At 43.8% G+C, this 12,829-nt stretch overlaps 1 protein-coding gene across 3 annotated transcripts in view; it reads left to right on the top strand.

Annotated features, from left to right (window-relative positions):
* The first annotated feature begins 2,662 nt into the window (after positions 1-2,662).
* The window catches only part of UNC5C (unc-5 netrin receptor C), a 435,854-nt gene continuing 425,687 nt past the window's right edge, over positions 2,663-12,829 (top strand). For all 3 annotated transcript variants that reach the window (XM_054990553.1, XM_054990551.1, XM_054990552.1), the window contains exon 1: positions 2,663-2,786. In XM_054990553.1, the coding sequence (XP_054846528.1) occupies positions 2,663-2,786 (124 nt within the window). The remainder of the gene's footprint in view (positions 2,787-12,829) is intronic.

Raw genomic sequence — 12,829 nt, 5'->3', positions numbered from 1 at the left:
GAACAGGGAAAAGAGAAAATGCCATATAACCACAGAGGAAGACGAGTATGTTAGAGAGATGTTCTCAGTAACAAAGGTATATAGGGCCACTACCACTCACCCAGGCTACTTCACATCATTTGTGATGAATCAGTTTCAACCCACTTTGGAATATTTGTGGCTCCACTACCAAAGAGAAAACCTACCTTTACAGTATGAACTGACTTTAGGGCCAACATAGCTCCCTTGGACCCCCCCCCCCAAAAGCAACCTTTTCAACCTGTACATCTATCCAAAGTTTTGCTCCCTAGTCAGCATTTTATTTAGACAAAGACCAGGGCTTCTCAAAGATTGTCCCAATATGCCATGTCAAGTTTAGCTAGTTTCATTTTGGTTCTGTCGGATCAAAGCTTCATAATACCGACAGACTAAACAGTAAGTAATATACAGTAATTAATACACATGAAATACTTTTGACCATCAGTCACATGTATCTTAAGGGCTCTATCCATTCGATAAACCAAGGAAGCTACTTTAAGTGTAATTGACAGATTTTGACCATTACAGAGGTGATCCATCTTTAAGTTAATTGGCCAGAAAGCAATCCTGTTAAGGATCACAGGCAGCCATTTTTTCCAGATAACAGAATATGCAGAGCAAGTGAAGAAACAAATGAGTAAACAGAGCTTAATGCTGTCCCAAGCAGATTTGCTGAAAGAATTTATGAGCTCCCATGCACATAGGGCCATCATGAGTGAATTCCACCCCACTCACATTTTGAACTTGATGTTTTCTCTGTCCATCCCTGTTCTAGCAGGCTCCCGATTCCCACTCTTCCCCCCCCCACCTGCACCCTCCCCCATCAACTACCTTAGTCCAGACAGCTCCCATCTACAGGAATATTTGGAATCCATTTTCAATATATTTTCTGATGCCTCTGTCTGGCTTTTGGTAACCCCAATAATTAAGTGCTGCAACTAAGCTAATCTTCCTCTAAACCCTGGTGTCTATAGTCCACAGGTTCAAGTCTGGCAGGAAATCTTGCAATGGACTCTCTGGTCTGTCATCAGAGCCTCACCATGCTCTTGTTGGTATCTACCCAAACTATTACAGATGTTTACTTTGGCTTTTTCACATTGGCGCCCCTATACCAGGCTCTCTAGATGGAAAGATCCCCACAGAAAGAAGAAGGCCTCTACAAAGAGCATGGAATTGCTCTGTTCATTTGCAGCAGCCAGTCCACCGTCTTTGATTGCTGCTTTTGGCATAGGTCTAGAATGATTGCTTTTTTCCGAAAGTTTCAGTTGGGAAGCTGTGTTGGTCCGAGATGGAAAAGCAAGATTCCAGGCCAGCAGCACCTTAAAGACCAAGTAGATTTCCAGGGTCTGACCTCCCTTCTTCAGATATCTTCAAATATAGAAGGCCTCTGAAGAAGGAAGCGTTGACTCTCTAAAGCTCATACCCTGGAAAGGTAGTTGGTTTTTAAAGTGCTACTGGATCCATTCTTTGCTAAAGAGAATTTCCTAGAGAAACTCATGGGTGTGGTGTGTGTGTGAGATCTCCCCTTACTTCTGTCTCTCTCTTTATAGCTGTTAAGATATTAATGCTCATACCCAATAACTGAGCAAAAGGAACGCATATATCCCGTTTTGATACTCGCAACTGACTATACAGACGCTCTACCCTCACTCCGCTTCTTACACGTGCATCGCAAACCGCTCGGTTAGAGAGAGAACGAAGGGCTCCCTCATGCCGAGTCTTTCAGGGCAGGGAAGACGTCCACGATCCCCGCTGCGTTCAAGCACGCGAGCCAGCCGCGGGATCTTGGCCCCCTTTCCTCGGAAGCAAGAGTCGCGGCAGCTCCAGCGCTGACCTCCCGGAGTCGCTTTTGCCTGCCCCGCCCTGCAAACCTCAGCGCCTTTTCCGGGAGTACGCCCCGCCGAAAAGCCTCGAGGGAAATTCTCCCTCAGCAGAGCGGTTTAGGATTAGCCTGTTACTGCGGAGGGAAGGAGCGCAGCGCAGCGCAGCGCAGCCAATCCGGGCCGGGAGTCCATGCCGGGTTTTGCAGGCGCGCCTGGGGAGGCTGCGCTCCATTGGCTCGCGCGCCGCGCCTTAGCCGGGGCTTCGCAGCCTCATTCGGGGCGGGGGGAGGCAGAGGGGCTGGCGCGCGGGGCTCGGAGGCTTCCACGCAGGCGGCGCGCGGAGGGGCGTGTGCTGGCTGAGGGGCCGCGCGGCGCTTGAGTCCCTCCAGCCCCGGCGAGGAGGAGGAGGAGGAGGAGGATGCTGAGGCGGCGGCTTCTGCTGCTGCCGCGTCCCCTCCCGCCCTCCGCCTCGGCCAGCCGCAGCTCCCTCAGCCTCTCGGGCGGACTATGACATGACCAGTCCTCTCCAGCGCCTGGCAGCAGCAGCCGCTCGCACCGCGCTCCTCCCGCGCGCAGCTGGGGCTCCGAGCGCAGGGGCGCCCGTCGTGCCTGAGGAGAAGGGGCAGCCCGCGCCGGGTCTCGCGGCCAAGGGCGGCTGAGGGGCTCCCTCCGCCTTCGAGCGCGCGCGGCTGCGGGCGGCGCGTCTCTCTTCGGGCCACTTTCCCCTCCGCTGCGCCTTCGCCGCCGGGAAGCCGAGGGCGCGGGGCTCCTGCCGGGCGGCGGGGGGCTGCCTGTCCTCCCCCGTCGCTGGCCGAGCAGCCATGGGCAAGGGGCTGGAAGCCGCCGCTGCCCGCTACGGACTGGGACTGGGATACTTACTGCAAATGGTCGTGCTGCCCGCCTTGGCCATCCTGAGCGCCAGCAGCCCCGGCTCCGCCGCGCAAGGTAAGGTGGCGCTGCCCTCGCTCTATCTATCTATCTATCTATCTATCTATCTATCTATCTATCTATCTATCTATCTATCTATCTATCTATCTATCTATCTATCTATCTATCTATCTATCTATCTATCTATCTATCTATCTATCTTCCACGCCAACGGCAGCCGCGTGTTTTCAGGCTGATTGATCTAACCGATGGGTCGTGATGTCCTTTTAGCAGAGGAGGGACCGTTGCTTTGGGTCGCTCTTTCTCCCCGTCCCACAGCCCCCTCTTTCCCGGCGGCTGGCTGCTCTGCGGGCTTCCTCGGAAGTCAGTCCCGCCTGAGTTCAGTTCAGCGGAGCTCCACTCCTGAGCGGAGCGTGCAGGAAGCCTGCAGCCCGGGAAAGAAAAAGTCTAGAGTGCGATAGCGACGGTGGTGCCCTGACGAAAAGGGTGTGTGAGGCGAGTGTGTGTAGTTCATGGGATACTTACTTACATGTTTTAGGTGGGTAGCCGTGTTGGTCTGCAGTAGAGCACATGATTGGAGTCCAGGGGGAGACCGGCAAGATTTTCGGGGTCTCTGCTTCCCAGAGTCAAAGCTCCCTTCTTCAGATACCTTCTTCGGAGCCTTTTAAAGGCTCCTGGATCTCCACTACTCCCTGTAGCTGAAGAAGGGCTGACTGTGGAAAGCTCAGACCCTGAAAATCTTGTTGGTCTCTAAGGTGCCCCTGGATTGACTCAAATCCTACTGTTTACTTACATGTGTTGACTCCAGGCTTTTCTTCGGATGGATGAAGATCCATCCACCTTCAGAAACTTAGAACGGGAAGATTTATCCTCCAGGGTTTATGCCCCCAGGAGATGGGAGACAGGGCACCCTGATCTTTCCAGCTCTTTTAAGGGAAATCCACAATTTCTCCAAGCTGCACTGTGTAGGCGTCTTGCTGGAAACTCCGGGAGAACCGGATCGCAGTCTCTCAGGCTGCTGAGCCATCTGAAATGAGAGCAGCCTCTGGTGTTTAAGCGACTTCCACTCCTCCAGGAGCAAAAGGAAGGAGTCCAACATGGACCCCAGGCAGCCCGGTCAATAATTCACATCTTGGGATCTGTGGGACGGATTCTCCCCTCTGAGTCAGGCAGGTACCTAGGGAAGAAAGATCAGAGGGGAAAGGTCTGGATATGGGCTGCTACTCACCATTTCCATGTCCTAGTCTTTGTGTTGCTATGCAGCTTTTTGTATTCCATGTGGGTCATGAGAGATGATACTGTTCCTATTTCTTAAGCACGTTCATCACACCTCTTTCCCCCTCCTTAAAATTCAAACCTGCCCTCTTCCCACCTAATCATAGCCTACATCCATCCCTCTCTCATGAGGACAAAGTTATTTCCTTCCCCTCCCAAATGCTTCAGTTCAGTATCATGACTTCAGGGTTTGAGATTTGCTCCGAGTCTAAGCAGACAGGCAAGCCTGTGCTTTCCCCTGTTTTTGCATAGAGGTGGGTCTTCCATTTTTCACCGATTTGGTGCTCACAGCATTGTAAGGTGTATAACCATGGTAAGAAAGCCACATTGTCCTTTTGGGTATATTAGAAGTGGCTCTAGGCAAGAGGCAAATAGAGACAGCCTCCTTTGGCAGATTTTGGCAGCTGTTTGGCTGAGAGGGGAAAAGAGAGATCTGATCTCTGGGGCTCAACTTGATGGGGAAGTTGCCCCCTATGCAAGTCTTGAATTGAGCAGGGGCTAAGCAAGACGACTCTCGTCCAGGATCTGTTCATTTCAGTAGAACTTAGGCGCTAGAATTTCCCAATGAACGGAATACCATATTAACTAACAGAAAGAGATGCCATTTGGATTGTCTGCCACGGACACCAACGTGCCTTGAGGCAGCCTGACTTTCCAAACTGCCTTAGGTAGATACTGCTATCCAGAACCCTCTCGATCCTGAGAATTTATGCTAAGCCAGTTATCCCTTACTTAAGTCAAGCCGACTCAAGTGTTTGATGGATTTCACTTGATGTAATTGACCCGAGGTACAGTACTTGCCAGTTTTTATGTCACTGTTCCCAGGATAAATGATGCTTTGCAGATTTGATAGGCTTAGAACAGTATCTGAACTGATGGTTGAGTCAGTTCTCACTTACTTTTGACTCTTATGTTGAAAACCAGGAAGGGGCTGACATCAAACTTCTTTTGGACCTTGTAATGATACTGATTTGGGGGGAGAGAATTAATACCGTCAGGGACCAGTAGGAGGGAAAGAAAATACATTTACTGGTTTGCCCAAAAACTGGCTGATTGGAGGAGCTGGAAAGAGAGGTTTTTTTCTGGACTTCTGCTGAATGAATAAATGAAGGAAAGTGATAATGAACCAGCTCGTGTTGAGTGGCTGGTGATCTGGTGAACTCCTTGTCTTTTTATTTTGTAACATCTAAAATAAATAAAGGGGTTAATTGGGCAAACAAAGCAGGCTCAGTAAAGACAGTCAAATGGGAAGATAATCTGATTAGTACTAGAAAGGTGGGGAGATCAGGCACAACACCATGAATGGGACGATTAGCTGGCTTGCTAGATCCTTTTTCATTAGCCTGCTTGGACAGGCTGGTGTGCCTGAGAGTTGATCCTCATTCTCCTTTTTGTTTTGCTCAGCAGGAACAGAGCTTTCTTGAACTGCTGGCCTCCCACCCCACCCTCTTCTTGTTTGCCTAAAACATGGTCTGCCCAAAGGAATTTGTTTGTGTATACAGAGTAATGCAAATCCTTTTAAAAATATGTAACACATTTGAGAATAAATCTGTAGCTATGTTCTTCTTATAGCCAGAAGATAACTGAAAAATATCTCTCTCCAAACTATCTTTATGTCTGCCCGTGTCTCTGTGTCCCTTGGAGAATGTTTTGCTACAGTCTTAGAAAGTATCTACCGTACTAGCCCAGGCTACTTCCATAGGAGGCATTTTCTTTGTAAGAAGTGTTTGCTGACAGCCTCCTTGAACTTTCCTCACTGCATATTAGTAGGCCTGATAATGCATGATGGAAGAAAGTTCCACTCATGTGTTTATGCTGCATAATAAAGATAATCAGCAGAGAAACCTATTTACATGGTTACCATGGAAAGAAAGAAAAAGAAGGGTGCACCCAGAAATTCATATTTATTCCAAGCTCAGCTGAGAAATTATAGCCCCATGGTCAGCAATAAACCTGCTGCCCCAAGACATCACCGTTCTTGTTTTGCATGAAGCACTCAAGGTGTCAGAAACAACATGAAATAATTATGCCTCTTTCAGCTCCAGGAACCCACTTAGGGTGCCTTCTATGAGAGCTCCCAAAATCTTAAAGTTAGCACTAGAGCAAACCGTGGTGAGCTTTTAAGGAGCTTTCCCTAGAGATCTGGGTTGATTACAAGGTGTTTGAAGAGTTGCCAGTTTAGGGACTGTTGATGTCACAATTGTGTGTGTTTGTGTCTGTGCTATGCAGAGAAATTCTTTTCTGCTCTTTTCCCCCTCTTATATTCCCCCCTCCCTACATAGAGGGCCAGTCTCAAGTATTCCATATGAAACAAACCTCCCAAATTACTAAGCTCTGGTTTATAACTCTTTTTTAATGCCTGAGAGAGAAACTGAAGACAGGAAAATGGCGCCCTCTCTGGAATTTGCTATTTGGTCAACTGCTTCACATTATTTAAAACTATGAGGTGGTCTCATGAGGGCACTAGATGCTTTCAAGGGTTGTGAAATTCTGCTGTGGGAGAGCAGAATTAGAGTAGAGTCACAGACACTTTACTCCCAGTTGTAGAGATTTGGTGTAGTAGCTGCTCAAAACTACTTATGGAAGTTATGGAACATATGGGGAGCTTATGTCCACAGTAGCTGCCCCCTCCCAGTCCTGCCTTCTCTTCCTTTGCTTGACTGTCTTTAGGAGGGAATCTGAGATGCCTTGTTTTAGCCACTCTCCTGGCTTTCCTCAAACAATGCAAAACCGAATGATTTAAAAAGGCTTTTTACTCAGATAGGAGGGTGGTATTGTAGGGAGGGGGTCTCAGATGCTTCGCTAATGAGTTAGGGACCATAGACTTCACCACTATGTTGCCTTACATATTTGTTGCTTTAAATAAGTACTCCTTTGTACTACCTGTGCTTCATGTTGTCTAATGTCAGTCCTAGAATTAATTACGTTATGTTTCAGCAATTCTTCAACTTCGTATTGGATCTTTGCTAATGCTATGTCTTTGTAAACTGATATTTATTTAACCTATGGCATTGTTTATGGAAATGTCTTTGACGCTGTATGGAAATGTCCTTGCTACTGATTGTACTAATCTCACACTATGTAATCTGCCTTGAGTCTCAGTGAGAAAGGCGGACTATAAATGACAGAAATAAAATAAATACATGAATATGCACACAGCAGTAAGCTGTATGAATATAGCCGAGTGCAAAGATTCTCTATGATCACATTCTGAAGAAATAGCTGCCGGTGGGGCTGGGGGAGACGCTTGGAGGGTTGAGTAAGTTTATTATAGGGGGACTCCATTCAAAAGCTTGGAAAATACTGGATACTTTAATAACTTCAGAACAAGCCTGGCCATGGCTACAGTTGCCCTAACAAGTAAATGGAGAGGGGTTTTTTGTATTAGTAGTTCACATCTGGTTTATGGTGTGTTAATAATAATGTTAATGCTCTTTATAAACAGTATAATACTTGGGCTTTTTACACTGAAATGTTCACAGCAACAGTTAGGATTGGCCGAGTACCATCTGGAATGGAAGCCTGTAAAAGGTTGTGGATGTCTTTGTGATTCTAGACAGAGGTGGTGGCAGCAGTTCTTTAGGCAGGGATGAAACTCTGTTCTCTTCAGATGGGGGACACCAATATTAATTTACTCCATTTCTGAATTATGCATGTTATTCTTGTTATTGTTTGTTGTAATAATATAAGAATCATGAACCATACTTTGGCATTTTGAACTTAACTTGCACTGTGTAATGGATGAGAGAAGAATCAAGTTTGCCACATCTGGAGGAAATATAACATGCTCTGGAAATTCGATACTTAATGATACCTAATAAATGCATAGGTATGAATACTACTGCACTAAGAAAGAACAATGATTGGTCTTTCTGTTGGGGATGGTGGTTTTATTTCTACAATTTGTTTTTGTCTATGTGCACTCCTTGTATGTTACAGTAAATGATAAATATTTGACAGCAGTTATTGAGGGTGTGCCCCATGAGATGATGAGAACAAAAATTAAACATTTTGGTAATACTGTTAACTGAGCGTATGGAGATTTTAATCTTTATTTATGCCCAATGTGATAGTCTTATCAAGCACTCTTTGTTGCCAGTTAAGATTGGTGAAGGTTTTCTCTTCACACTATCACTTAACCTAATATCTATCAAAGCTGTAATGCAGGACACATGCTTTCTGTGCACTTAATGTCCACACCACACATTAATCATCTCACCTGTACAAGGGCCTGTGTGGACTGACCCTAAGTGCCCTGGCTGTACCCCTCAGTAAATATTGCTATCAGAGAGAGCCAGTTTGGTGTAGTGGTTAAGAGCAGCAGGACTCTAATCTGGAGAGCCGGGTTTGATTCCCCTCTTCTCCACTTGAAGCCAGCTGGGTGACCTTGGGCGAGTCACAGTTCTCTGGAGCTCTCTCAGCCCCGCCCACCTCACAGGGTGTTTGTTGTGGGGATAATAATAACACACTTTGTAAACTGCTCTGAGTAGGCATTAAGTTGTCTTGAAGGGCGGTATATACATCGAATGTTGTTGTTGTTATTAGTGTGTGGATACTGCATGTAAGGGACAAGGACCTGCCACTTTGATCAAAAGTTCTCCCTCCATACGTTCATCATCCTGAGATTCTGTGTTCAGTCTTTAAAAATATCCTAAAGCTTGTAGCTGATGCCCAACCTTGATTCTGTGACCCTTTGTATTACACTTATATAAAACACTAGACCTACACAGCCAGAGGATTCAAATTCCAAATCTGTTTTAGCTTTTGTGGAATCCAAACCCAATCAAATAAATACTCTAAATAAAAATGTCTCCTAGTTTCCTGGTATTTAGTAAGTAAGTGAGTCTTTCTTTTGTCTTTTTTTTTAAAAAAAACATACTGGAATGGTTTCAATTTTATTTGCTTCTAATAAAGTGGTTTCATAATTATCAAGCATTTTGCCCTGTTTCTTCTCTTGAGCTTTTGAAGTAGGACATGGATGCCTTGGGCATTTCTGGAGTCCTTTCTCCTTCTCTTTCCACTACCTCTTGGAAAATAAAATTACTAATTGAGTAATTGATGGAATTTTTTTTAGCCCTGTCTAGAGAGAGATCTGCTGCTAAGCTCAAGAATAAGCAATTCAGAATAAAGAATTAGAAGGTGCCTTTAAAAGTTCCAGGAAGAGAATTATAACTTTCTATTGTGTTGTTAATTTTTATTTTAATATTTCAAAATGTGTTCATACGTGATCCTCTCCTTCCCCCACAGTTGTCAGAATTTCCTATAATATTTCCTAGAGAGAATTTTTTAGATGTGAACCATAACTTAGAGTCCCTAAGTTGTCAGCTTTTCTGAAGCTTAACTGTCTGGAGTAAAAAGTAAATAATGCAGTCATTTTTTTAAAAAACTTTTTTTTATTATTTCTCTATATCTTGCCCATTGTAATATCAAAGTGACTTTTAGTGATTTAAGGTGATATACATAAAAACTAAAAGCATAATACAAAAACACAATGTCAAATAAAAAAATCAGGGTTGGCTAATACTTGTCTTATAGGAGGAACAAGAGCTTTCCTAAACAGAAATGATTTAGGCAGGAATCCTGCATGCATATAGACTCTTTAAAGGATGTTCACATCAATTGGAATAAACTGGCCTAACTGCATGTAGGACTGCAGCCCCAGGTGACAACTAGCTATGGAAGAGGTGTCTACTACTCAGCCAGAGGTAGTAGAGAATTTCTTATTGTAGTTATTCACCCAGCAGAATGGGCAAGCCACTTTTCCATTTCTTGCTATCTTTTCAGTTTAGCCAGTTGATGGACTGGGATAAAAGGGATAAAAGGTTTCAAAACAGCTTTAAGATTGTGTGCACTTCTTTCTTCTGACACTAGGAGGGGTTTAGGATTGTGGCCTTTGCTTGCCTTCTAAAAGCGAGCAGGGACATAACCGTTTCTCGGAAGAACAGTTCTGAGAACTGAAAGCATCATGCTTTACCTGACACCTTGCAAGAGAGTGAAACAGGAGCAGGCATGGCTGATAGGTGCGAGCACCTCCCTCAGCAGGATTGTTGCATGAACTTTTTCTTAAACTGTTCTCAGGTCCTCACATCTTCATGTTGTGTGCACACTCAGAATTTCAAGCTATTGTGTTAAAATAAATTTGTATGCTGATATGAGAGATAAAGGGATTGAGGCAAGGAATGGAACACAATACAGTATACTAGTCCTCAAAAGACAGAGAAATCGCTACGAGGAGACTGGGAATGGAAATGACTGTAGTAAATCTGTAACGAGTCTGAATGTACATTGTCCTGCTCGTTCTAAAAAAAATAAATAAATTTTAAAAATCCTGGGCATCTGCACACACAGATACCTGTCTTTGCTGTTTACCCATCCAAGGCTTGTATGATTACCTGGACTTTGGGACCGAGGCTCATTCTCATGGCAGCTAGTTGAAATCTGAGTTTCTTAGTAAATAGGAGGTGGCAGCATTGGTCTGACCTCAACTAATGACATTTTTTCTTTAGCACATCCTAATTGCCATGCTGTGTTTTAATTTTTTGTGTGGTAAATCATTCAACTCTTCAAAGCCAAACAATTAGGAATATTTGCTTTCACAGATACCATGTGCTGTAATTCCTTAAAAACTAGTGGGAGACTTGTGCTAGCCAGCCCAGAGGATGGCACTGGCTGAATACATTCTGTAATGAACCAAGAAAACACTAGCCAGGTTTAGGTAACTATACCAGAGTGAACCCCTGCCCCCCTAAATATCAAGAACAAACAAACAACTCATATCCATGACTACTTGGAACTTCCTTTGCTTTGATATGCCATCTGAGCGCTTAGCTTGCTTAGGAACTTACTGAACTTCTCTGTTTTATGCCTTTCATCATGCATTTGGAAACTTTCCACTGGCATTGCCTACTGTGACAACTTTGCTTTATAGTGAAACATTCAGGTAACTTGGTGACACACACACACACAGTAATGACAGATTTATTGGCTGAGGATGATGGTGGAAAAGCTGGGCTTGAAAGTAGAGGTCAAAGGCTATACATATTACACTGATTTGGTTTCATTTATTCCACGTGTTTGTATGGAGGGACTGTATTGTTAAACTTGAAAAAAAAGCCTATAATTAAATTAAAGTGATAATTCCAAAAGAGGAGAATAAAAGGAGCCATATGTGCAGATATTTACCCTAACTCACTTTATTAGCAACAGCAGCAGTTTGAAAATGCTTGGTGCGGAAAAAGTGAAATATAATATGTGAATATGCTAACCTTCCGGGGATACTCTTTTTAATTAAGCACCTAAATGCATCCTGTTACAAAAACGGGAAGAGTGAGGATGGAGAAAAAAAGAACTTAATTATCTTGATGCATCAGTGAGCCAGTTCTGTTTGATATGTCGGATGTAACTATTTGTATTAGTAAAAGAAGTGCTGAGTAGGTTTCCCTGTAAACCAGTTTGTGACATATTTTTTCTTCCTGTTCTGCACTCATAAACACTTCATAGATTAAGCAAGATTAATAATTTGGTGCAGAATCTGACTCTCCTTCCTTCCTTTTTATTATGCTGATAGCCCTGCAACATGATCAAAGATGCCCACTGGGGCTGCTTGCAAAGTAAACTGCAAACTCAAGCAAACCGTTATGAAAATGATAATATGTGAAGTGCTGCTCTCATTGGCAGCACCCAGGCAACCAGTCTCTATAGTGTAAAAGAGTAACTACTAATGCCAGGCTGCAATGCTACACCTCACCCCAAAAGAGTTGCAAAGTACAAGGTGTTTTCTAATGCTTTTGCACGCTCATTAGATCCTTATTCTTTGCTGTAAAATAATTGGATTTAATCAGCTGCTCAATAAGCATTCATGTTTCTTCTTTTTTCTTTACTTCCTTGCTGTGTGCTTGGTCATATGGCACTTGTGAGTTGTAATTTGATGAGTTCTTCCTTCGAATGAGACAACCAGCCTTTGTAATGGGAAACAACATTAAACATGTTAAAACATCTAATTTAATTTGGGGGGGGGGGTTAGAAATTATTTGACAGCAAAGGCAGACAGTCGGTTCTACAGTAGAAAAAGTAAACTTGAATTGCAACAATAACGAGTCAGGAATTTTCAAATGAATATATTGTTTTGGACAGCTCTCAAAACCTGACAAATATAACTAACATAGGACAAATATTCTACCTCTAGATAGCATATATATATATAAAACTAGTATAAAAAGTTATCTCATCTTGATCTGTTGGGTTAGAGTGGGACAGAAATCAAGCTTGCAACCCAATTCCAAGAACAATTTTGGAAGCAGGACTTACAGCCTACATTTAATTTCCAAGTACTTGTGGAATGGTATAGTTTCACCAGTCCTGTGGAAGAATAAGTGGAAGAATGGGAAGGATGACGAACCTGACACTTTGCAGAAATGGATGGTGCCTTTCTTCTACTTGCTGTACATGCAACCAAGCCTACTGAAATAGCCTCCATTTGCTCACAGCTGTAGCTGTGTTCCTGAACAGCCCCCAGTTCTTATAAAGATGCAAACACGAATAACGGTTCTGGTAGATTAGGTCCCAGGTAAGCATTTCTACGCAGCATAAAGATAGAAAACACCTTTGCAATGCAATTCTAAGCAGGTTTGCTTTGAATCCCACTCAGTGCAATTTACTCCCAGCAAAGTGTTCTTAAGATTGTTAGAACATAACATTACAACCCCTTACCACATGCAAATAAATTGATTGAAAAATGTTTATTGTTACTTAACCCAAATTGGTTTCCAAAGTAAAACTTAGTTAGGCATGCTCGTATTTGTAGGGTTAACTTTATCCAAACGATC

This window comes from Eublepharis macularius, chromosome 10 (assembly GCF_028583425.1).
Source record: "Eublepharis macularius isolate TG4126 chromosome 10, MPM_Emac_v1.0, whole genome shotgun sequence".
Taxonomy (NCBI): Eukaryota; Metazoa; Chordata; class Lepidosauria; order Squamata; family Eublepharidae; genus Eublepharis; species Eublepharis macularius.
The sequence above is the reverse complement of the archived record's forward strand: the minus strand, read 5'-3'. Positions and strand labels throughout refer to the sequence as shown.